The sequence below is a fragment of the Setaria viridis genome, chromosome 9, assembly GCF_005286985.2.
Source record: "Setaria viridis chromosome 9, Setaria_viridis_v4.0, whole genome shotgun sequence".
NCBI lineage: Eukaryota > Viridiplantae > Streptophyta > Magnoliopsida > Poales > Poaceae > Setaria > Setaria viridis.
The window spans coordinates 39,774,429-39,799,425 of record NC_048271.2 but is presented as its reverse complement, the minus strand read 5'-3'; the positions used below and the strand labels follow the sequence as shown (position 1 = coordinate 39,799,425).

Sequence of the window (24,997 nt, the reverse complement as noted above, 5' to 3'; positions counted from 1 at the left end):
ATCATCACTTGGAGACACATGATTGCCCCTGCTGGAAACTGGGATCAACAATCTTGCAGTGTGTCCTCAGATTAGAATTTAGGTGGGTGACCTTAAGGAGTAGGACTAAGTACTGAATGTGAATCAGGAGTAGTCGGTGCCAATTCAGTACTTTTAGTGACTAATTCAGCACGTGATTTTCTTGGAGATAAGTTTTTAGTACACGGCTTTGTAGTAGTTAAAACATAATATATCTTGGTCAATACTAGTATAAAAGCACAAACTATTAGAAAAAGTTTAGTTAAGCTTTTCTCGTGCATGATTCCTGCCAAACAGAAGGACCAGTATAGCTGCTTATATTTTGGTCATAGGTCATCTATATCATTGTGACTCAGAGTAATGAATTATATACTTCCCAACTGGTAGTCAGTGAAATGACATTTTAAACAGGCACCGGAGATAAATATTTGTTCACTTCTCTTCCATAATAGCAAAATCAATTTTAAGTGCTGCAACTGATAAAGAACAACGGTTAATGAGAATATGTAAACGAAAATGAACAGACCAAACATCCATTTAAATTAACGATGATATTCTACAGACTTAAAAGAACACACACTATAATTCCCAGATGTGCACTTTAATGCCACTGGGAATTAGCGTATCAAAATTATCAATTCACAAAATCTGCATATGAGGGCACATAAACTAGGAATCTAGGCCTTGTTTCTGGTTCCAACTTGCATATCTCCTTTACTTCGGTGTTGATCAAATTATAGGAGAGCATCTTGTATCCTTCAATAGGGAGGAACACCAGATCCCTTTCAGGATGAAACACAACTACGTAGAAAATTTCTGAGCACAAGGCATTACCAGCATAATCAAACAGTATCTTTGTCTGCGGAGCCACTTCAATCTCAAATCGGTGCTTCAGTATCCACTCTCCCTTCTCGAAATCCTTCAGAGTCCAAATCTGCATCATGGTGCAGGTGCAGTCTTCTTGTACAGCATATTGCAGGAATCCCTGAGAGTGTCCGAGGCACCCAACCAACCCAAACAAGCTGGATACAGGCAAGGAAATCAGACGGCATGCCCAGCCTTCTGGATCGACAGCAAGAACCTTCCTCTCATGAGTGAGCAAATTAACATAGCCACTGATGAACACACTGCCCATTCCTTCAACCAGCCTGACACGGGACTCACGGCAAACGCGGCTCTGCACCCACTTGCCGGTCTCTGACGAGAATACCTCAAGGCCTTTAACACAAAACTTGCTGCTCTCCTCACACAAATCACACAATTCGCCGCCTCCATAGGCATCACCATCGGTGTCCGAGAGAGTATCATCTTCAGATTCTTCGAAATCGGCATCAAAGAAGACCTTTTGCACAGGCTCGGCTCTTGCAAAGTTGAGCACATGGAATCGAAGCGACGCGCCGTGGGGCTCGAAGGCAGCCAGGGCAAGCGCCTGGAATCCAGACGCCGGTACAGGGAGCGTGGTAAATCTTCCAGTAGCCGGGTTGCAGACGTAGTGACATCCGCCGCCGCCGCCGCCGCGGCAGAGGAGGAGGCCGTTGCAGCAGTCCAGGGGCAGGGCGCGGGCGCCGCACGGCAGGAACCCGAGGCCGGGGAAAGGGGACGAACCGGCCGGCGCGAACCGGACGGCGAAGTCGCCGTGGAGGTGGCTAGGGGCGTGGTTGGTGTAGAGGAGGCCGGCGAGGTCCTGGGGCAGCCTGCTGCGGTGGTCGGGGTGGTAGGAGAGGTCGCGCCAGGACCTGCAGACGCACCTGGAGCGGCAGAGCGACCTGTACGGGAGGCGGCGGAGGATCTCCACCACCAGCTCCTCCGGGAGACGGCAGCCGCCGCCCTCGCCGGATTCCATTTCGCCGGCTGCTGCCCGTGTGGGTCGCAGACTCGCAGTGAAAACAGAAATGTGGGGGCTGGTTTCTGGGCTTGGGCTTATTCTAGTCGAGCTGGGCCTGGGCCACATTTTCCGCGAACAAATTGGGGGAAAACCACCCTTCCACCTCACGTCTCATCAGTTTCCCTCCCCTCCCCTCCGCCGCCGCCACACACCGACAGCCGCGTCCAATCTCTGCCATGGCGGCGGGCACCAAGGAGATGAGGAACCCTGCATCCCGCCTCAGCAACGACCTCATCGTGGAGATCCTGTCGAGATTGCCCATCAAGTCGCTCTGCCGCTCCAAGTGCGTCTCCAAGCACTGGCGTGATCTCATCTCACACCCCGACCACCGCAAGAAGCTGCCCCAGACCCTCGCCGGCTTCTTCTACCACACCACCTGCCGCGAGCGCTTCCCCGAGTCGGCCCGCCACTTCACCAACGTCACGGGGAGGGGCGAACCTCTGATCCGCCCCTCCCTCTCCTTCCTTCCGGGCTACGCTGACATCGACATATTGGACTGCTGCAACGGCCGCCTCCTCTGCCGCAGCCGGACGGCTGCAGGCCCCTTCCGCTACGTCATCTGCAACCCGGCTACCGAACAATGGGCGGCGGTGCCCCAATCCAACCAGTCTTGGAACATCTGCTCCGCACGGCTGGGATTTGACCCGGCGGTCTCTCCCCACTTCCATGTTTTCGAGTTCGTGGAGACGGGTGCAGTCGATGGGCTGGAGATCTACTCGTCGGTGACCGGAGAGTGGGTTCACAGCTACAGTAGATGGAGTGACAAAGCGAGATTGTGCCATGATGTGAGCACTGTATTTCTCAATGGCTTTCTCCATATGGTTGCATTTGAGCATCAAGATGTACTGGTGGTTGACACTGAGGGAAAGGTACGGAGGACCATCCCTGTGCCGCGCGGCTACTACAATGGTTTAATTGGACAATCTCGAGGGAAACTATACTATCTGAATGTGGTCGAAGTGTATGACTTCAAACTAGTAGTTTTTGTTCTCGAGGACTATGCTACTGACCACTGGGTCTTCAAGCACAGTGTTAGGATGTCAAAGTTACTTGGAACAAAAAATTCTTATCCAACATTGCAGCACTATAGTCTGATTGCTGTTCATCCAGAGTGCCACTTGATATTCTTCATTTCAGATTTGGACCATACAATAAGGTGCTATGACATGGATCGTAGAGAAGTCCTTGTAATTTGCAACATGGGGTGTATGCGTGAGTGGCCGAAGCGGTGTTTGCCTTATGTACCCCTTTTCTCGGAGTCCTCGGTTGGTTGGAATTAGAAAACAGAGGAAGACCAGATATAGAACACTGGATAGGTCAGCAAGAAATCAAATCCTCTTGATATGGAAATCAACGTGGATAACTAGTTAAGAACTAGTGCAATGGTCAGGTACTCATCTTGTTGTTGCAAGATTTTTTTAGATGTGGAAGCTTTTGTTCATGTGAACTTTAGTTTCGCTTCTTTTGCTGGATAAATATGATTGTGGACTTGTTTGCCATATGCTAGTTTTAGTGTTGGGTTATACCAGTAGGGGGAGGGAAAACTCTAGCTACGCTCACTACGACTCTAAGTTCAAGCGCCTTAAATTACGGAAAATCGCTGGTTACTATTCAAATGAGAGGCACTATTCAAATTCAGATCACTATTCAAATTAGGAATACGAACAGCGCTCAGGCACTCACCGCGAGTGGGTGGAGTACCTCAGGATGAGCAAAAGATGGCGGCACTATTCGCTCACTATTCTGCATTATTGAGTAACTATTCGAGGTCTCTTTCAGCAACTATTCAGCAGATATGGTATGCGCGGGTGCTTGAGTAGGCGTATGGATTGATTAAATTGATTCTCAGGATTTTTGCGAGTTGGCGAGATCAAGGATTCAGTCGGTCGTGTTGCTATGCTTTGTGTCACTCCTACTCGGTACTCCCTGCATGCGTCGCTAGCTCGCTTCAGAACCAGGCTAGCCCGGTCTTCACCCTCACCGTCCCCAGCCACGCGCACACAGGACTCAGGCTCTACCGTCTCCCCAGGCAGTTCCACCCGAAGGGAACACTTCTTTGCGCACACAGAGTTCTCCTCAAATGCCGCTACCAGGGCTAACATGAGAACGACAACGCAGAGGTTTCTCCTCTATGGTCCCTAGCGTAGAGACATCGCCCCATACGAACGAGCTTAATGGAAGGCAGGAATATTACCAGGACAGCTCAATCCATTTCCACGGGACAAGCTTACATGCGGCTTTCCCTTTTGGGAAACCCCAAGCACTTAGCACAAACCTTAATTACCTTACAAACGGCAGGATGAGCTCCAACGGCTTCCCTTTATTGTAATATCACAGAGGTGGTGGAGTGATACAATGGTAGTGGGGTGTTACTACTAATGGTGGGGATTCCTCAGATCACTTCCAAGGTGGTGGTGGTCTTCATGGAGTATTTGTGAGTGGAGTGTGGATGGAGGTCTTCTGCTAGTCTTGCTTCTTGGTGGTTATCGTCGGTGGTGTGTTGATGCGGAATGCTTCGCCCGGCTTCTCCTTTTATAACCGCAGCAGAGGCTTCGGGAGACTCCTCAATCATGCACCTCTTCTGTTGTATGGACAGCTAGACGGCGCTCTGCTCCTCAATAATTGTCCTGGCTATAGTAGAGTCACTGTTTATTCCTTTTGCCCTGTCCTCTATCGCGCACTGTTTTCTCGTGACCTTCTAGATGCCGCTTGGTATTTTCTTCCACGCCCGAATGATTGACGTCGCAGACTTCAATCACAAAATCATGGCATGTAGTATTATTCTATATATCTCCTGAACTCAGCTGAAAAGTATGTTTAAGCCTTGGTGGAACATCATAATTTTGATTTTGAAGCAATTAACCTGTATTTTGATTTCCAAGGGAGATCTTAGGGCACCTTTCTGGTGTGGTTGTAATCAGCTGCTGTGGTCCTGTATCTATGACTCCCTTGTACCCAGAAGAAGCATGTCCTACCGATCCCTGCTCAACTTGACCTTTGCACTGAACCATTCTGGAATTGCCTCTATAGCTGCACATAATCCCATAAGTAGTTTCCAAAGTGCTCATTCGATCTCATCCAATCAAACTGCAGAATCAACTGAATTGTATATATGGAAAAGTCAAATTATGTGATCCAGCAAGCAACAAAGAAAACGATAATTCACCCACATTTAAGACTTCATCCACTTGGAGTGGTACCCATATCGTATGACTTGTGGTCATATTCAAATTCCATTAAATCCAAGCGACATGGGCTACTGTTTGAAGGAGATTTGACTTGACCAAGCTGAACATTTTAGTTTTTGTGGTCAGTTTCGTTGTATTCTTAGTTGGAAACAAATTACTCCTCTGTGATACAGAAATTCTTGTGACAGAAAGTTAAGGTATCTAGCCCAGTGTGATGCGGTGTTCGTTGAGACGTTGATTATGAGAAATGGTCGCATTTCCAGAGCTGTAAGCAGAAGCGGATGCGGTGACCGTGGCTGTGTTGCGTGAGTTGTTTTACCCTGTCATTTTAAGTTTGTGTTTTCCCTGTAGTTGACAATTATCTGAACCATGTATCTTTTGTATGTTTTGGATTCGTTTAGTTCCCAGAGAATTTGTGTCATGTTAAAAGTCTAGTCTTCTTCCGAATCTTAGGGCCTTTACTTGTTTGGATCCATATCCACAGCAAGTAGCTTCCAAATTGCTCTCTTGAAAAATTACATTAACAGACGATATACCTTCACACGGTATACGCATCAGAGGATTTAAAGATATAAGGGTTAAACAGAGCAGAAGCGATACAACCTGTGTCACACATTTTATATGCACGTGTAGTCGTGTATGTTAGCAACAAAAGGAGAAAGGTTGGAAAAACAACAAATCATGAGATGTTCAACAAACTTGGCCAACTACTGGAAAGAAAAAAACTTGGCCAACTAAAAATCTGAAGTGAATATTAGCTCGGAGCTTTTGGGTCTGATTGGTTGATTGCATGGCCTGGCCTGGCTAGATATATGCAAACGCGGTTGGTTGTATCTATATTAGCTCGGAGTTTTTGGGTCTAATTGGTTGATTGCATGGTCTGAACTGGCTAGATATATGCAAATGCGGTTGGTTGTATCTATTGAGCCTGGTCGAGAAGAGATGTTGTTTGGTTACCCGTCCAAAGATACGTTGCATAAAATCAAAATTATTAAATAATAATTATCATAATAGTTTTTAATAATTATGCTCAAATAATCCTTAATTTATCTTATTATAGTTTAATATTCTTTAATACATACTAATATCACTTAATATATGCTAATTACGTGCTAATTGCATCATTACCCATACAAAATACTGCACCGTGCGAGCCTGGCCCGCCGAAAACGGTCGTTACCTGCGTTTCTGGCGAGCCAGGATCCCGCCTCCTTTTTTGCATGCGGAGGGCCTGGCTGCGGTGGCCACTCAGGCAACCAAACTAATCTCACCTACATCTACTCATGGTCGAGAGACATACACCCAACCACTCAGCCCCACTTACACCGGTAGTATGTGCTCAGACTTGTGTGTAAAGTGGCAAAGCTGCGTGCATCTGAACCTCCAAATTTCATGAGGTAGTGATCATTTTACATTGATTATGTTATACTCTCATATACGGTCTCAATAGTTCCTTCAAATTTGAGTACCTTCAAACTAGATATACGCTCTCATAGTGCACAAAGCAGCACGCATACTTTTATCATCATAGAAAGCACACACAAGTATCATCACTACACAGTACATAATAGGATCATGTCAGCCGGGTACCATGAACAACAAGGATACAACTTATCTCTTTCCAAAAAAAACATGAATACCCATTGATTCAATGGTAATGCTATGCTTCCTATGTCCGACACGTAAACAAATTATCGGACGAAGGCGGCGGGGCGCTTGGTACGACGGCACGTGACGGTCAACCAGCTAAAAATATTGAAAGCTGTCCCCAGAACAGTCAACCGCCCTTCTCCCCCATTGACCCTTATCCTCTCGTGCTCCTCCTCTTCTTCAACCACTCATCTCCCTTCCTCTCTCTCCTTCCTTCTCCCTCTGTCTCTCTCGGCCCCACGCACGAGCTCACGCTTGAGGTCCGGTGGCGTGGCCCCTCCGCTGCGCATGGTCCTCCTCCGAGCTAGATAGGTGGCAGCTTAGCTCTCCCTGTACGAGGCCGTCAGTGGTGTGGTAATCATTCATGTGCGAGGTCATGGAGTTCGTTCGTGGAGGCAACGGTGATGATTATGTAATGGTCCTCCATGGATGTCTTGTTCATAGCCACGAGTTTCTGTAAGATTGGGGTGGCCCATGATTTTTTTTGGACATTCAGTGCTCCATTCCAGGACTCGATTTTTATTTGCAGGTGTTCTTTGAGTTTGTTTCAACAATAATTTTTTCATGTTGCATGTGCTTGTTCAACCAATCTTTTCTATAGAAATATGTAATGTTGCAACAATTCATTTGATTTCCTGTAAGATACCTCTGAAAATGTTACAATTAGTTGACTCATTTATTTGTACTTGTTGCCCTAACTTTTTTCATATGTTTCAATAATTATTTTCTAATGTTTTGTTAAGTGATTCTATATGTTGCAGTTTCTTTTCTTTGTTTGTTATAGAGGTTGCAAGTTGTAACATATACACTTAACCTTTTATTTAAGATGATTGATTATCAATGTGGCACCTGGTGATGTGAGATGTTGCAAAAGTTTTCATTTATTTTTAGTTTAATTTGATTTTTTTGGAGGGAGATGATTTTTCCGTGCTGAAAAGTGCAGCCTCTCTGATCCGTTTTAGCGTTTTAGCACTGGCACGCTATTGTTCTATATGGATATGCTGCTTGCGTGGCTGCAGCAGTCAGCAGATGCAGCCTGCGAGAGTGGGGAATAGCGCTTGTTGCATGCAACATCATCAAATGTTGGAGCGGGAATTTTTTTTTTCTTGTACGGTCACGCTGCTCCGATCGTACCGTCGCTACAACGTCTCCGTTGATTCAAATGCGAGTCGGTTAGCACCGATCGCTTGCCATGATGTTTCAATGAGGTCGCGCCAGGGCCTGGAGACGGCAGAGCGACCTGAAGGGAGGCGGCCCGCACTACCGGAAACAGTTCTTTTACCGAGTGCCCCAGGCACTCGGCGAAGGCCCTATTACACTCGGCAACTGGTTTGTCGAGTGTAACACTCGGCGAAGTATACTCGGCAAAGTTTTTCTCGGCAAACAGGCTGTTTGCCGAGTGTCGATCGTCGGGCACTCGGCAAACCTTTTGCCGAGTGCCACAATACACTCGGCAAAACTAAACACTCGGCACAAAGACGTTAACGGTCTGTCACGGCGACGGAAGCTTTGCCGAGTGTCTGACGGCCGACACTCGGCGAAGTCTACCTGTTTGCCGAGTGTTTTATTTAAATACACTCGGCGAAGTCGACCTGTTTGCCGAGTGTTTTATTTAAATACACTCGGCGAAGTCTACCTGTTTGCCGAGTGTTTTATTGTCTATTAGGTGAAGATAGGTCCTAATCCCACACGAGGATGTGTAGGTGGGATTAGTTTCCATGGTCTACTCGGACCCGAGATAGAATTTCGGCAGCACCTCCCCGCTGTTCTCCAAATACACGTCCTGTGATGGAGATTGTGTATCCGGAGAACAATTGGGAGGTGCTGCCGAAACTCTAACTCGGATCGGAGTAGACTATGGAAACTAAACCCACCTACACATCCTCGTGCTGTCCAAAGTAACGTGGACAATTCGAAACAGATACGGTTATAAATATGCAAACATCTGCATATTTCCAAACGTATCTCTTTCGAACGGGAGACGCCTAACTAGGTTACGTGATATACGACCATCATACGGAAATAGATGTGTAGGATGACTCACCTTGCTATCGTACAAAGTGACGACTCGAGGACGGTAACGTAGCCTCTCCTGCAAAAAAAACATACAACTGTCAACTAAAAATTTCGGCAGCACCTCCCCTACACGTGGAGGTTTCCATAACCTGCATCAAATGAAACGCTACGATGGCCGACAACCACATGTACAGAAGAATGAATGGCACGATGGCTCACTTCCACAAACATTCTTATAGCTTAAATTCCAAAGCCAACCATCATTTTCTAATTTCAACAACTAAAGTCCTACAATGTCCTAATTTCAACAACGAAAGCACTACAATTTCCTTATTTCAACAACTAAAGCTCTACAATTTCCTAATTTCAACAACTAAAGCCCTACAATTTCTAATTTCTAATATCTAATTTCTAATTTTAACCTACTATCTAATTCAGATTTCCTAAATTCAAAAAAAAATCATTACCGGGTGAGGGACGCCGGGACGCAGGGGCAGGGGGCGCCGGGGCCGGAACGGGGGCGGCCGGTGGGCTGGGGCCGCCGGGCAGGGGGCGGCTGGGGCGGCCGGTGGGCCGGGGCCGCCGGGCAGGGGGCGGCTGGGGCGGCCGGTGGGCCGGGGCCGCCGGCCAAGGGGCGCCGGGGGCGGCCGGTGGGCCGGGGCCGCCGGGCAAGGGGCGCCGGGGGCGGGGCGTGGGCGGCCGGCGGGGCAAGAAGGCGCGCCGGTGGCGGGGAGCCGGGGCCGGGCGCGCCGGTGGCGGGGAGCCGGGGCCGGGGCGTCGGCGGGCGGTCGGGCGGCGCCGGTGGCGGGGAGCCGGGGCCGGGGCGTCGGCGGTCGGGCGGCACGGAGCGCAGGCGCCGGGGGAGACGGGCGGCCGGGGCGGCCGGTCGGGTTCGCGTCGGGTAGGGGCGCCGGCGGGGCGGTGGCGGCCGGCGGGGCGGTGGCGATGGGCGCCGGCGAGGCGGTGGCGGCCGGCGAGGCGGGAGACAGGCGGGCGCGGGGGCCGGCGGACGGGGCAACAGCGGCGCGGAAATGAATCGACGAAACGCTAAGTCCGGAGATAACTTCGAATCTTTGCCGAGTGCCCGCGATCTGGCACTCGGCAAAGGGACGAAACCGCACAAGGGCAAGGCTTTGCCGAGTGCCAGATCGGGGGCACTCGGCAAAGCATTAGTGTTTGCCGAGTGCTCAGATCCAGGGCACTCGGCAAAGTTAATTCGGGATTTTTTTTTTCAAGCGAGGCCGAAGAAACTGGGCCCGTGCAACTAATTTGCCGAGTGCACATAGAAAACACTCGGCAAAATGCCATTTTTGCCGAGTGTTTTCTGGGTGCACTCGGAAACGTTACATGAAATAACGTATTTTAGTGGCCTTTTTCTAATATACTTGTTCAAAATCGTGTCAAAATCACTAAAAAATTGTTAAATTAGTTTTCTACCGAAATTATTCTATTATTTCATGCAGTTATAGCTCAAATTCCATTTATATCTAATAAAAATCTATAATTGCATTTAATCAATAAAAAATATCAAATGCATCCGAAAAATTTCCAAATTTTGACATGAACCAACATGTGTTGTATGTTGCCTGTACAAAAAGATTTGAAGGCACTCCTTAATTCAAGTGTCACTTGAACACCAAATCTTATTGGCTCCTTTCTAACTTCTATGAATCCTTCCAGGAGATTAGTCGGTTTCTAAGCATCATAGGTCAGAAATTGGGCGAAACGTTCTCAATTTTTTACCACAGCCTACACACATAATATAATGACATCTTGACAAATCTTGTGATTTTTACATTTCGTTTGGTTTTTTTACAATTTAACAACCATTGAACCACAGGTTCGTGGTCGTGTTTTTTAAAAACAATGTTCAAAATTTCTTTTCATTTTCTGGTTGAGACCTCAATCCGGTCTCCATAATATGAATATGATTTTTTCACTGATTTCAATCCATTATTTCAAGTACTTGCAGTTAAAATTTGACTTCAATCAAAAAATTCCTATTAATGCAAACAAAGCATTAAAAATCCCAAACAGACCCGAAAATAGACCAACTTTCAATATGTATAACCAAATGTCCTACGTGGGGAGTAGAAAAAGTGTGGAAGCTGTTGGAAGGAAATTTTTTTTTGTTTGCCGAGTGCCGCCAAAAACACTCGGCGAAGTGTTGCGTTCGCCGAGTGCCTCTAGGATAGCACTCGGCAAAGTGTTGAGTTTGCCGAGTGTCCGGACGAGGCACTCGGCGAACTTTTGAGTGTGCCGAGTGTATGCGGCTGGCACTCGGCGAATCACACTTTGCCGAGTGTCGCACGGCAAGCACTCGGCAAAGGTGTAACGGCCGGCCCAACCTGTTAACGGACGACGCACGTGCGACGCACGCGCTGCTGATTTACCGAGTGTGTCTTCTTTGCCGAGTGTCGAGGAGTTGTTTGCCGAGTGCCTGTTTTTTGGCACTCGGCAAACCTCCTTTTTGCCGAGTGTTTTATGTTCGCCGAGTGCCTCATTGTGTACACTCGGCAAAGACGGTGTTTGCCGAGTGCCCGAAAAAATGCACTCGGCACACGTTTTACACTCGGCGAATTTACTGTTTCCGGTAGTGCCCGCCATTTCACCAACGTCACGGGGAGGGGCGTGCCTCTGATCCGCCCCTCCCTCTCCTTCCTCCCGGGCTACGCCGACATCAACATCTTGGTCTACTGCAACGGCCGCCTCCTCTGCCGCAGTTGGACGGCCGCGGGAACCGTCCGCTACGTTGTCTGCAATCCGGTTACCGAACAATGGGCGGTGCTGCCCGCCAGCCAGGCTGGGAGCATCTGCACGGCGCGGCTCGGGTTCGACCCGGCCGTCTCCCCCCACTTCCATGTGTTCGAGTTCGTGGAGACAGATGAAAACCCTGTAGACAGCTACGTCTTCATCGATGGGCTCGAGATCTACTCGTCGTTGACCGGGGAGTGGACTCACAGGGACAGTGGATGGAGTGACGAAGCGAGCTTGTGCCATGATCTGACCACCGTATTTCTCAATGGCATTCTCCATATGTTCGCATCTGCGCATCAGGATGTACTGGCGGTTGACACTGAGGGGGCGTGGAGGACCATTCCTGTGCCGCACGGCAATGATGATGGTTTCATTTGGCAATCATTAGGGTGCCTTTACTATCTCAATACTGTCGAAGAGCATGACTTCAAACTGACAGTTTTTGTTCTTGAGGACTATTCTAGTGATGAGTGGATCTTCAAGCATAGTGTCAGGACTTCAAAGTTACATGGAATGAGCAGTTTTGGTCCTATTCAGTGTTATAGTCTTATCGCTGTTCATCCGGAATGCCACTTGGTATATTTTATTTCGGATTTGGACAATACAATAAGGTGCTATGATATGGATCGTAGAAAAGTACATGTGATCCGCAACCTAGCTTGGATGTCAACGCGATGGGTGGAAACGGTGTCTGCCTTATGTACCCCTTTTCTCGGAGTCATTTGCTGGTTGGAACTAGAAAACAGAGGGCAGATTCACATGTAGCGCATTAGATACATAAACCAGAAGTCAAATCTTCTTGATCTGGAGCACAGTCATGAACAAGAAGTTAAGAACCACTTCAGTTTAATCAGGTACCCATCTTTGTTGGAGCAAGTTTGTTAGGATGTGGAAGTTATGTTTCTTTTGTAGTAGAAGGCACATGCTTGAATGAACTTATAGTTTGGCGTTTTGTGCTGGATATGTATGATTGTAGTATCATATGCTGGTTTAGTGCCTGTTAACTATCTTCTAGGTTCTACGTATCCAGAATTTTAGGTGAAAGATATGTTTTAGCCTTGGTAAAACATTGTAATTTTGATGTTGAAGCATTTTAACCTTTATTTTGATTACTAAGGGAGATTATAGTGTTTAGCAACCTCCCTGTTATGCGACTAAACTTATTTATGTGGCAATGTAAGTTGTGTTGCCAGTTGCAACTATTGTATAGTTTATGTCTCGCATCAGAAAAGGGGACATTCGTTTTCTATGGTGTGGGTGTTGTCAGCTGTGCGAAGGTTGTTGCAAATGGTTTATGCTCACTTTCTTGCAGCATATTTATGAGGTTGTGGGAGAGTATAGTAAAATGCAGAGAATAACTCCGTCAGACGGAAGTATGGTACATACTCCTAAACCCAGACTAAATGTTTTATGCACACTTTTGTCTAGTCCTGATGCAACTTTCTTTCTTTTGAAAAATAAAAGCACTTGGTGGTCTGGTCTGGGATCTTATGAACAAACCCATAATTTTACAGCAGCCATGACCCTGAGGCAAGGCCTTGCGGTGTTTGAACATGTAAAATCCCGCCACTGAGGAGCCTCTTTGATTTTGCCAAGTAATCAGCCTTCTGGTTGCAGCGTCTTGGTATGTAAATGGAATCTGACACCGAAAGATTGAATTTATGTCACTAGTTTCTGATTGCAGCTTTCTAGTTGCGGTATTCCAGTCTGCTGTCTTTTGCAGCTTTGAGAGCTGGTAGGACGCAACCGGCAGGCTGTGGATGTGGTTAGAACTGCCAGTTGAATAACCCTGCACTGCACACTGTGAATTGGTCCGCAAGAAGCGAGGCCATAGAGGCCATCTTGAGTTGTGAGCAGCGTTTTGGAAGTAAAGCATGGATAGGGTAACCTTTGCACCAAATTGAGAGTGTAGTACAATTGCAGACTTTATAGCATGAGTTTTATCAAAATTCTGTTCTCGACTGTCAACAGGCCAATGAATACATCAACATGAAAGCACAATTATGGATGAAGGATCTGCAGATAGGAATGGCTGATGGCATAGTGAATTTTTTTTTCGCTCCTCGCAGGCACCGGCTCCTGACCATATAACCAGAGTGAATCACACGATGCAACCATGAGGTGGACCATCAATTAGTTCCTCATAGTGGCTGACTGACATGTGGGATTAATAGCAACCCACTGGCTGAACATATGATCTGATGGGTGTGAGGGTGTCTCGACTGCACATCAGGTTTCTCGGTCATCTGGAAGATAGCTTCGGGAGCTCGTCACTCCTGTTGTCGACCGGATGAACATAACCTAACATCATTGGGCCGCCGGTAATTATATTTTTCCACTCCGTCTAGTTGGAAAAGAGTTTCAAGAACATTCGACAACTCCTCCAAAATATAGTGGTTTCTCGACTGATAATGTGATGACCATGGAGGAATGCAGCTATGCAGTCGATGGAGACAAGTAGGTTGCTCAGTCAGGGTTTCTGTTGTTTCTAAATTAGCTTTTCCTCTCCTTTTAAGTCTTGATTTTCTGGGAGTAGCTGCCTTCCACTATCGAATCCACAAACCTTTTTTAATTAAGGCAATATATGTCTTTTTTTATTAGGAACAAAACTTATATATACTCCCTGATGTTAACCTTGCATGCACCAGAAGCAATGCCACATGTTATACACTCACACTAACATATGCACGTGCTATAAGTTAATTGTACGTACACTTAGACATGGATCGATGTCATTTAGCTTATACAGGTACGTTGCACCCTGTTTCAGGGGCGAAGGGAGTGGCACGGAGCAGGAGAGGCGACTTGCGGCGGACACCAAGACCCGGCGCCTCCGTCATATCAACCTCATCGACACCCTCCTGCAGGGACCAATCGAAATGGTAGAGGAGCTGCACGAGCGCCATCTCCAACACAGGGAGCCCATACGAAATGCCAGGGCACATCCTCCGGCCAGCACCGAACGGTATGTACTCGTAGCTGCTCCCCATAAAATCCATGGCGTTACCCTCAAACCTCTCAGGCTTGAACTCATCGGCATCGTCCCAGTACTTCGGGTCCCTCCCGATAGCCCACGCGTTCACGATGACCCGGGACCTCGCCGGGATCTTGTAGCCCTCGATCTCGCATTCATCGATGCTCTCCCGTGGCACCAGGAGCGGCACCGGCGGGTGAAGCCGGAGCGTCTCCTTGATCACGAGCTTCAGGTACGGCAGGCTGGCCACCTGGATGTCGGCCTCCGTGACGGCCGCCTTGCCCCGGAACGCCGCCCGGATCTCGCCCTGCAGCTTGCCCATCACCCTCCCGTTCCGCATCAGCTCCGACATGCCCCAGTCCAGAGACGACGCCAGCGTCCCCGTCCCCGCCGTGAACATGTCGAAGATGATCGCCTTGATGCTGTCCCTGTTCAGGTGGAACCCCGAGGAACCTTTCTCTTGCAAGCCGATGAGGAGATCGACGAGGTTCTCCTCCTCGGCGGCGGCGTCTGCGGCTTTGCCGGACCTCGCCTTCTCGTCCCGGGCACGCTTCCTCTCCTCTATGACCCCCTCCAGGGTGGAGTCCACCGTCCTGTGGACGTCCTCCAGGGTGCGCCGCATGCCGGTGACCGCGGCAAGGACCGGTCGCCAGGTGGGGAAGAGGTCGGGGATCTTGAACCCGCTGGACAGGGCGACGCCGGTCTTCATCGCCGTGAGGAACTCGTCGGCGTTCCTCTGCTTGTTGCCGAAGGACGCGCGGGAGACGATGCTGATCGCCAGGTTGTAGAACGTCGCGCTGAGGTCCACCGGCGTGGTTGGCCCGGCCGCTCGTATCCTCTCCACCTGACTCGCCACCTCTTGTTCTCTGATGTGCCGGAAGGTGAGGACGCGCTTGGGGCTGAGGACCTCGGCGGCGCAGAGCTGGCGGAGCTTGCGCCAGTACTCGCCGGACGGCGAGAAGAGGATGTCGGCCCAGCGGTAGAGCACGATCTCGCCGCTGAGGAGCCTGGGCCTGGTGGCGAAGTTGGCGTCGTGCGTCTTGAGCACCTGGCGCGCCATCTCCCGCGACGACACCACCACGAGCGGGGTCTCGCCGAGCTGGAGCATCATGAGCGGGCCGTGGGCGCCGGCGAGGTCCCTGAGCGCGCGGTGCGGGAGCACGTTCACCAGGTGGTGCATGCTGCCGATCACCGGCAGCTTCCACGGGCCCGGCGGGTGCCGCGCCTTCTTGGGCCCGAGGAGGAAGCGCCTGAGGACGTGCACGAGGGCCACGGCGATGGCGGAGATGAGGAGGGGTTGGCACAGAACGTGTGCTTCCATGGCTGACTAAACTTGTGGTGGTGTAGGCTGTGTAGAGTAGACCAGCACGATTGATGGAGAGTTGTGGTCACGTAGGCAACTCTGTGATGAGCTGATGATCTGATGTGCTCATGTGCCCCTCTATTTATAGTGCTGTGATCGAGTGGCTGTGCTACTGGTCTACTGCATGCGTTAGTTGCCATGGCTCGTCGAAAACAAACCTCCAAATCGTTCTGCTAATTTTCTCGGCCCTCTTGCCTGAAACAGTCAGCCATGGTTTGTGCTCATGAACTGTCTTCCGAACGATGATATGATACATATAATGTATATTGATCGAGCGTCGAATAATCTGTTTCGAACGACTCGAAAAAGTCAGCCCCGTTGCTTCTCTGGCAACTCCCCTAGAATGCTGAGACGATGAGGCAGCATCTCATAGGATGCATGCTGTACGGGACTACTACGATCGACTCGTTCAACGACGTTATATGACTTCTCTGACAACTCCCGTAAGCTTAGCTAGGAAACAAAAATACGGTAGCCTCTTACGACCTTGGGTGGCAGCTGAGCTGAATGAACTCATGAAGCTGGCTGGCCTTATTTCAAAAATACTTTTCAGGCTGAATCTCATGATCTGGTTATTCAAAAGGACCGACCGGGCTTCGTCTAAGCACGTACTTGACTTGCTTCAGTCAAACACGAATCGTTCTACGCTGGCATGGTGTAGACTGTAGAGGGCAGTCAGGACACCAATGCAAATGATTAAGAAATTAGGGAGGTGACGGTGCCTATCTGTTTCCTCCGGCCTGCACGTACATATAGCATGCATCTGCTAATCTCCTTTCTAAACAACAACAAATTCATATTGATGAGACGACTACGACTACGTACTACTCTGGTAGCTAGAGAGATGCATATATATAGGTACTTGACTTTAAGTGTTTATTAACCACTAATTTGACCATATTTTTTTAAAATACAGAAAATGGTTTTGTGGACATTGAACCAGCAGGGTCATCTTGGTGTGGTGTGGAATACGCAAGCAGGACATGAGTTGTACTCGGCAATGATGAAAACTTTAAACCCTATCGTCGTAATATATACAATTCTATGAAAAGTCTATATAGTTTTTAGTTTGGAGAAAAACCATGCACGGTACTAATACATGGTGGAGAAAATATTCTTCTCCGTTTCTGCCTAACTCAAACATTTCTATCTTTAACCACTAATTCCTAGAAATTTTTATAATTTAAAACATATGAATTATATATTATGAAAGCGTTTTTCACCGTGAGGCTAAAAACATAAATCTTATGATGGCAATTGTGCTTCAAAAATTGCACTACTACAACATGTTATTCTGTAACCGTGCATTCTTCATTTCTTCTAAAATGTTTTTATAGGATAGTCTGATTCTTTTTCTTCTTGGTATGTATAATTTCTATGGTTTTAGTTGGTAAATGGTCATCAAATCAATTGAAGCATGACAAATATGATCCCTTCTCAAAGGAAAAAAAAGGAACTATGTCCATTATTCAGTTGTATTTTTCATGATGTGCTCAATGCTGTGCGGAAATATCTTTCCGTTGTAATTTTCATGACTTTTGATTTTGTTCCTACTTAGCTCTACTTAGTACATATTCTTGGTTCATGAGTGAGAACTTGTGACTTAAATTTTACAACGTATATGTACATCCATTAGGCGGTTGCTGATATCAACAAATTGTTCACTTTTTAATTCTTTCCTTAGGATACTTGTTTAGTACGGAGGACTTTACAACCTTTTAAATTCCTACAGCAACACGCGGAATTACCTATTTACCCGTACCGGTGGAATTCACCTATTTACCGTACCAGTGAAAAAGAAATCCAATGTCGATAAACCGTTCAGCCTCACAAGTGGGGGGCGGTCGAGCGTCGAGTGCTATCCTTACTCCCGCGCAATCCATCGCGCCATGGCTGTCTCCTCCCCGCCGCCGTCTCGCTTCCACCTCTCCCTCAACCTCCAGAACCCCACCCCGAATCCATCGCCTAGCCGTGGCAAGCCCCGCCCCGCCCCGACCACCGAGACGCTCCGCCGCCGCCTCCTCCGCCGGGGCGTCTCCCCGACACCCAAGATCCTCCACGCCCTCCGCAAGAAGGAGGCGCTCAAGGCACTCCGCCGTGCCAGGAAGGACACCGCCGCCGCCGCCGCCTCCTCCTCCTCCTCCGCTGCGGCACTACATGCGCGCGACGGCAAGCTTGCGGTGGTGGAGGAGGATGAGGACGAGACCCGCTTCCGTGCGGCTGCAGCGGAGTACCGCGCGCTCGTGGGGCGGCCCTGGGACGGCGCCGCCCGCGGCGTGGCGCCACCGCGCGGTGGCGACGGGGAGGAGGAGGGGCTCGAGGGTCTGAGAGAGATGCTCGTGGCGAGGAGGGGCGATGGGTTCCGTTGGTTACTGGACGACGACATTGAGGCCGAGGCAGCGGAGCGGAAGCAGCAGAAGTGTCCCGGCACCGGCTGGGATGCGGATCCCGGGGACGAGGAGATGAGGATTCAGTTGCTCGTCAGCAGGTATTTCTGCTCTTGCTATGTCATAATGTTCATAGTGAAAAACTGAAGAAAGGATTGAATCATTGATCTGTAAAGAATTATGTGAAAGGAATACTCCTGTCACTAAATTCAGGTTCCTGTGAGATTTGTAAGTTCCAACTTATAACATTTTGAAGACCAACGGATGCAAAACTATATTGATAGACTACATAAAAATAATATCATTAGATTTTTTCCCCCAGTTGTATTGTTTTTACTAGGGCACTAGTATAAAATACATTGTTTGCATCAAATCTTCTAAATGATCAAAAAACAAAAACATCCTATATTTTTAAATATATAATGTTAGTAATTGGTCCCAAAAAAACATTTTGCTTCATCAAGCAGGCATATAAGGGGAAGGCATTAGTTTACTTTTTGCACAGTAAGCATCTGCCATCAAGTAAGTGTTTACATATGATCTTGTGAAATTGAATTTATATGTTTCTACTTAACACCGTACTTTTTTCTCTGTATCATGTTAGGTTTCAGGTCAATAAATTGCTTATTGTTTCATTGTCTTATATACAATAAGAAGTATAAAAATGATCATACATTATTGAATAAGCAAATTTTGCCATTAGGCTGAACGAAGATTCCTTAAGTTCCCGTGATTGGAGGCTTACTAGAATGATGAAAAAAGCTGACCTCATGTATAATGAAGATAATCTACTAAGAATACTAGATGGGCTTGAGGCACGAGGCAACTGGAAGCAGGCTCTAGCTGTTACTGAGTGGGTGTATAATGAAAATAGCTACAGGCATCGGAAAAGCAGGTAGTTTCATTGTTCTTATTCCCATTTTTTCATGTCTTGCTTCCCAGCCATCGCTAGTAGCATATCCGACAAACATTGTTCTTGTACATTGATACTTCCCATGACTTACATGATTTTTCTATATCTAGATTTGTGTATACAAAATTACTCTCAATCCTTGGGAAATCGTTGAGGGCAACTGAAGCACTTCGAGTTTTCAACATCATGCGGGTGGAGACCTTTTCCTGTTAACTTGTTCCAGCCTAATGAAAATAGAAAATCTGATGGCTTTAATATTTTTATTTTGCTTCGTAATTTACATCAGGGAGATGCTCAAATATACCCTGATATGCCTGCATACCATAGTATTGCTGTTACACTTGGTCGAGCTGGTCTTCTGAAGGAGTTAATCAAGATTATTGAGTATATGAGACAGAAGCCCTCAAAGAGAGTAATGAAGATGCGGCGCAAGGATTGGGATCCTTCCTTGGAGCCAGATGTACTCGTCTATAACTCGGTGAGGATTGCCTCTTGCCCTTTGTTCTTTCCTTTTACCTAATTCTCTTTGCAGCAATATTTTTCTAAACAAAATTTTCTTGTCCCTTGATGTTATAGGTACTTAATGCTTGTGTTCTATCACAGCAGTGGAAAGGGGTATTTTGGGTGTTTCAACAAATGAGAATTAGTAGTTTACCACCTACAGGAGCAACATTTGGGTTGGCCATGGAAGTAAGCTTCAATTTTAATACAATTGGGAAACATTGTATCATGCTTGTTAGTTGTGCTGTGTCTTTGGAAATCACTGTTTAAATTTATAAGGAGGATAGCTTCAACGGATTTTATATTTACCTTATTTTAAATTGGTATCAATGTGCTTACCCTTTTAGTTTGTGATAGATCTTACACTGTGGCAATGTTTTGTGCTTGCTTACTTGTTGGATTATCCAGTCCTGCCTCTTTATGGAAGCTAACTTAGAGCAGTCTAGAATTCTGTCTTGTTTCATAGCAGTCCTGGTTTAGAATTTCTCTACTAGCATTGTTATATGGACTTGTCTTCTCCTATCTTTATTTCTCTTTATTTATCTAAACTTATTTATTGCCTCTCTTTATCTCATATCCTGGCGCATTTCAGAACAGTTTGCCTGGATATTCCTAATGCTATATCTAGTTTAGTCAAGTTTACTCTCAAGCAAAGCAACTAATATTACATTGGACCAAAATCAACAAATATATAAGTGTGTTTCTTCTTTAGAGCTTAGTTAGTATGGTCATGTGTTGTGCTGTCTTACCATACTTTTTTTGAGCGAAATACAGTAAGGGAAACCCCCTAGTGTGGTATTTATTATATAGATTAAAAAAAGACAGGTCTTACCATACTTATTAAAGCTACATTTGAAGGTCATGCTCAAAGCCAAGAAATATGACTTTGTCCAGAAGTTCTATGAAAAAATGCAGAAAAATGGGATACCTCCAAGAGCAATAACTTACAAAGGTAATATTATGTAAACATAATCTGATATAACTTTTTACGTAGAAATTGATAGCCGGTATAATTTGTGCACAACAGTGCTTGTAAGAGCATTCTGGGAACAGGGTAAAATCAATGAAGCAGTTGAAGCAGTCAATGAAATGGAACAAAGAGGAGTTGTTGGAGCTGCAAGTGTTTACTATGAACTAGCTTGCTGTCTCTGCAATAATGGAAGATGGAGAGATGCTATGTTACAGGTGTGCAACTATTATGCTACACATTCATCTGTCAGACTATGTTTTATGCCTCTCTTTTCTTTAAGAGCTATCATTTTTAGTCAATATTTGTTTCATGAACTTTTTCTCAATATGGAAGTCTCGCTAGGTGCAGATTTAATTGTCAGTAATTTCAATGTGAAAAAGGAAGTCCAGTTTTGTTCCTTGTACTTTTATCCAAGTCTAATTTTAACATTAAAATCGTTAAGTCTTTGAATCTTTGCCCTCTAATGTGAATTCCAGATCAAATAACCCCATGTTTAGCTTCTATTGTACTGCCCCACATTGCTGCCTAGTTGCTTTTATTTTCCTGGTAGTATAAGCTAAAAAGTATTCCAGCCTTTTTTAGATAATGGAATAAACAAGTATTACAGCCTCTGCATCCATGATGTATGTGTTCGTTATTACAAGATTTCAGCATATGCCAGACTTTACCACACTAGCAGAAGAAAAGCCTTAAGAACTGCAAATCCTAGTATTTACCTCCCTATTGCTTCACCATCATGGAGTCCAATCAGTCTGCAGGTGCCTTGACATCAATTTTAAGATCAAGTTTCCCCATATTTCTTCTTGTATTAAGAAATAGTCATACACATGCCTGTTCTAACAACCAGATCATCCCAGAGTGTCAGAAAGAGAGGAAACTAGTCCGATCCATGCTGACAGATAGCCTTATTATTTCTTATTAATTAATTGTAAGCTTTATTATACTGATCGGAAGCCGTGAACGATAAATTTAGTGTTGTTTCTGCACAGGGGCTTATTTGCACTTGTTTTTAACACTTGGGAGATGATTCCTCTGATTTAAAACTTATTTCTGCTCGCATGGGAAATGGCTAACCTTGTTATTTATCAAGGTCACTAATGTTATGGGAAATAGTAATATTGGTTCTTTCCACTTACTAAATTTAATGCTTAGTTTTAAAGGGACAATGCAGTATAAATTTTGACCACTCACATTACATGTTATTTAATGAGATTAAAATTATCTTTTAGAATTTAATTGTTCATATTGTGGTTTGGCATTTTGCCTTTATTAAATCCCAATTGTTGCACCCTTTTATTTACTGAATTAACATAAGAAGTATTTTGCTATGGCAATGACCACATCACACTTTTATCACTTGGCTAGGTCCTTTCTATACAAAAGTAAGCAACCTAGACAGATGAAATGTATTTATTAAGTTACCTTTTCCTTTCAGGTTGGCAAGCTGAAACAGCTTCCCCTCACCAAACCACTGGAGTACACATTTACTGGAATGATCTTGGCCTCATTTAATGGTGGATATATCTATGAATGTATTTCGATATTTGAGTCAATGAAGGACTACTGCACACCAAATATTGGGACTGTAAATGTCATGTTAAAAGTTTATGGACGTTGTGATATGTTTGGAAAGGCAAAGGACTTGTTTGAAACAACCAAGGCTTGTTTCTCAAATTCTCAGACATTTGTCCATGAGCATTCATCACTTATGCCGGATGTATATACATACAGCTCTATGCTTGAAGCATCTGCTTCTGCCCAACAGTGGGAATACTTTGAAAATGTGTATAGAGAGATGGCTCTGTCCCATCACCATCTAGATCAAAGCAAATATTCATGGTTGCTCATCAAGGCATGTAGAGCTGGAAAGGTAATGGCTGTTACATACAATCTCAGAATATTAGGGATTGTATAGCTGTTTATATGCTTTCCATGTATACTTGATTGTATTCCTTGTGTACCTACACGGAATAGTTTTGAAATACATAATTGTTATTTCAATTCCTGTTGAAGTACTGAGTAATAACCCAACCAAATACTGAACTATAGTGAATCAGTTCTAAGCGTTTGGTATATTCTTATGCAAATCTTTTGTTTACATTTTATTTAACATATACAAAAGTTAGCTTTCCACTGAATTTTTAACCAAATAATTTGAGCATGTCTACCCTGCATCCAAGGGAATTTGTCATGTTCAGTGCCACCCTGCTATCTGCATTGTTATCGTCATGTCATCATCTTTGGAGTTTTCGATAATGTATACTTCAACTGAAAGGAGACTTGTTAAATGCTAACAAATTCATGCAAAAGTAGTTGTGAATTTCAATTATTCTAAGAGTGGCCAAAATAGAAATTATTTAATCTCTTGATGATTTTGTGGTGCAGTCATATTTGCTGGAGCATGCGCTCGACTCAATACTTGAAAGAGGAGAAATCCCTGATCTACAGTTGATTGTTGAACTGATATGCCAGTCTATTGCTCAAAGAGATTATGGAAGGGTTCAGCAGTTCTTGACTGTTATCGCTGAGGCTTCAATCAAAACCAATGAGGTGGAGTGGGCCAACATACTACAGCAAAATGAGCATCAATTCAGTGTTGATGCTCTTCGGGACCTTATAAATTACCTCAGTACCAGTGGTACTATCGATGCAGATCCTGCACTTAGTTTAGTAAGAGCACTGCAGTCCCAATGTGAGGCAACTTCAATAAAGGACACATATTTGCTGGTGGATGGTACGGGTACTCAACAGTATGAACGTTCATTGCTAGAGAATGAGGGTGAAAATTCAAGCAGCAATCTTACAGAACAGGATCAGCTCACTGACACTCGCAAGGACTGGTGTACCAACAAACTTCTTGATGCCCCTGATTCTGATAGAGATATCCCTCAATTAGGTGTTGCTGCTGTCATGAGCAGGGACATTTCATTAAGCCGCCCACGATTGGAAAACAAACATGGGCAATGTGACCTTGGGCAATCGGGTACACAGGTATCAGCAATTGATGAAGTACTTGATTCCATGAGTTATTATGGTGACAGTTTGTACAGAGAGGTGCCATCAGCATCAGAAATTCTCGAATTATGGGAGCAGGAGAGGATAAATGACATGTTTGATCCTAAAGCAGAAAGCAGAACCACTCATACTAGAGGATCATGAAATGCTGCCAGATATTATTTGATATGGACTGCAATTCTTGCATCTCCCCAAGTTTGTTGATGCAACTCTAGCTGGACTCAGTATTGCCTGAATCGTCATCAGGAGTCTTCTATTTAAACACACTATATCTCATTAAGTCATCATGGATAGTCCATACTGTCAGAAAGGATGAGAAATATGAAGACGTACACCTGAATCCAGTGCCAACGAATGTTGTCAGAAACACTGTAACTTATGCTCAGGAACAAAATACTAAAACAGGTTCGGTTCACTTAAGCTCAGTTTCCTAATCAAACTTCCTATATACTACACCTATCTCTTACTGCCTTGGTATGGATCTTGATCCTTTTCTGTAACTCACTTTTGTTAGGGTGGTTTGGACGATACCACTGGCCTTAGTTTGGAGCAGTTCTCCTCCAGCCGTATTTCTTGCAAAATTGCATTTCAGGAACAGGTGGACACCGCCTTACCCAATCTGTGATAGGCATCCATAGTCAGCACAGATTGGGACAGACGGGGGAAAGATTGTTATAGAAACATGTAGATTTCATTCAGGCACTTCAATTTCCCCTTACCAGCTGACTTTGTACGGTCGGGCCATGAACAGTAGCGCTGGGTTCTTACCATGTTTAACTTCTTTATGGCGCTGGGTTGCTTTACTCAGAACAGCAGAAGACTCCGGGTTGCCTGAAGAAGTAATCAAGTTCAAAACTTGGAGCTTTGATGCATAACGTAGAACCGTGCTGGCAATTGTATCTTCAACCTGTCCACCTCTGTGATCCTTCAGATTAGTATCTTGAGTTGCGAGTTGATGCAACTCCAATTCACCAACAATGTCATCAACTGTGACAGTGAGGCATCATCAACCCTCTACAGGTAAATGACCAGTGTAAGAAAATAATAAAATGAAATAAATAAAATGACCACAAAAGAAATACCCCTACAAAGTTATTTTTAGAAAGGCAAAACAGTTTGCTCCTACACTCAGTAAAGGCTTAAAAACATATCTTATTCAGACTAATACCATACGAGGTAGATGCAATCACACAATTCATGTTTTTCAACTACATCAAACATATACAATTGTATGCTTACCCAAAGAATTGACTCTCTCAGAAATGTTCATGATTTCAGAAAATTCATGAGGCTTTTTCTTTCCTTGGCCTTTCTGCATGCAACGGTCAGCTCAAGCACCCTCAAGTTAGGCATAAGTGAA

General features: G+C 45.7%; 3 protein-coding genes across 4 annotated transcripts; 1 reads left to right on the top strand and 2 right to left on the bottom strand.

Annotated features, from left to right (window-relative positions):
• Nucleotides 1-652: 652 nt before the first annotated feature.
• LOC117835647 (F-box protein At5g49610) lies at nt 653-1,861 on the bottom strand. The gene has a single exon (XM_034714996.1). It carries the CDS (start codon nt 1,859-1,861, stop codon nt 653-655), a length of 1,209 nt encoding a protein of 402 aa, XP_034570887.1.
• Nucleotides 1,862-14,196: 12,335 nt separating this feature from the next.
• Nucleotides 14,197-15,942, bottom strand: LOC117840557 (premnaspirodiene oxygenase). The gene has a single exon (XM_034721074.2). The coding sequence runs from the start codon at nt 15,807-15,809 to the stop codon at nt 14,256-14,258; it is 1,554 nt and encodes a 517-aa protein (XP_034576965.1). The 5' UTR covers nt 15,810-15,942; the 3' UTR covers nt 14,197-14,255.
• A 1,748-nt stretch (nt 15,943-17,690) lies between these two features.
• LOC117838455 (pentatricopeptide repeat-containing protein At5g67570, chloroplastic) lies at nt 17,691-24,543 on the top strand. Of its 2 annotated transcripts, none has more exons than XM_034718496.2 (10): nt 17,691-18,339; nt 18,942-19,133; nt 19,262-19,343; nt 19,438-19,629; nt 19,728-19,841; nt 20,499-20,604; nt 20,680-20,837; nt 22,058-22,492; nt 23,008-24,042; nt 24,152-24,543. In XM_034718496.2, exons 1-9 carry the CDS (start codon nt 17,741-17,743, stop codon nt 23,779-23,781), a joined length of 2,652 nt encoding a protein of 883 aa, XP_034574387.1. In that variant the 5' UTR covers nt 17,691-17,740; the 3' UTR covers nt 23,782-24,042; nt 24,152-24,543. The 2 variants fall into 2 exon arrangements, with proteins under 2 accessions (XP_034574387.1, XP_034574388.1); XM_034718497.2 differs by having other exon boundaries at nt 17,692-18,339; nt 20,511-20,604.
• The last annotated feature ends 454 nt before the right edge of the window (nt 24,544-24,997 follow it).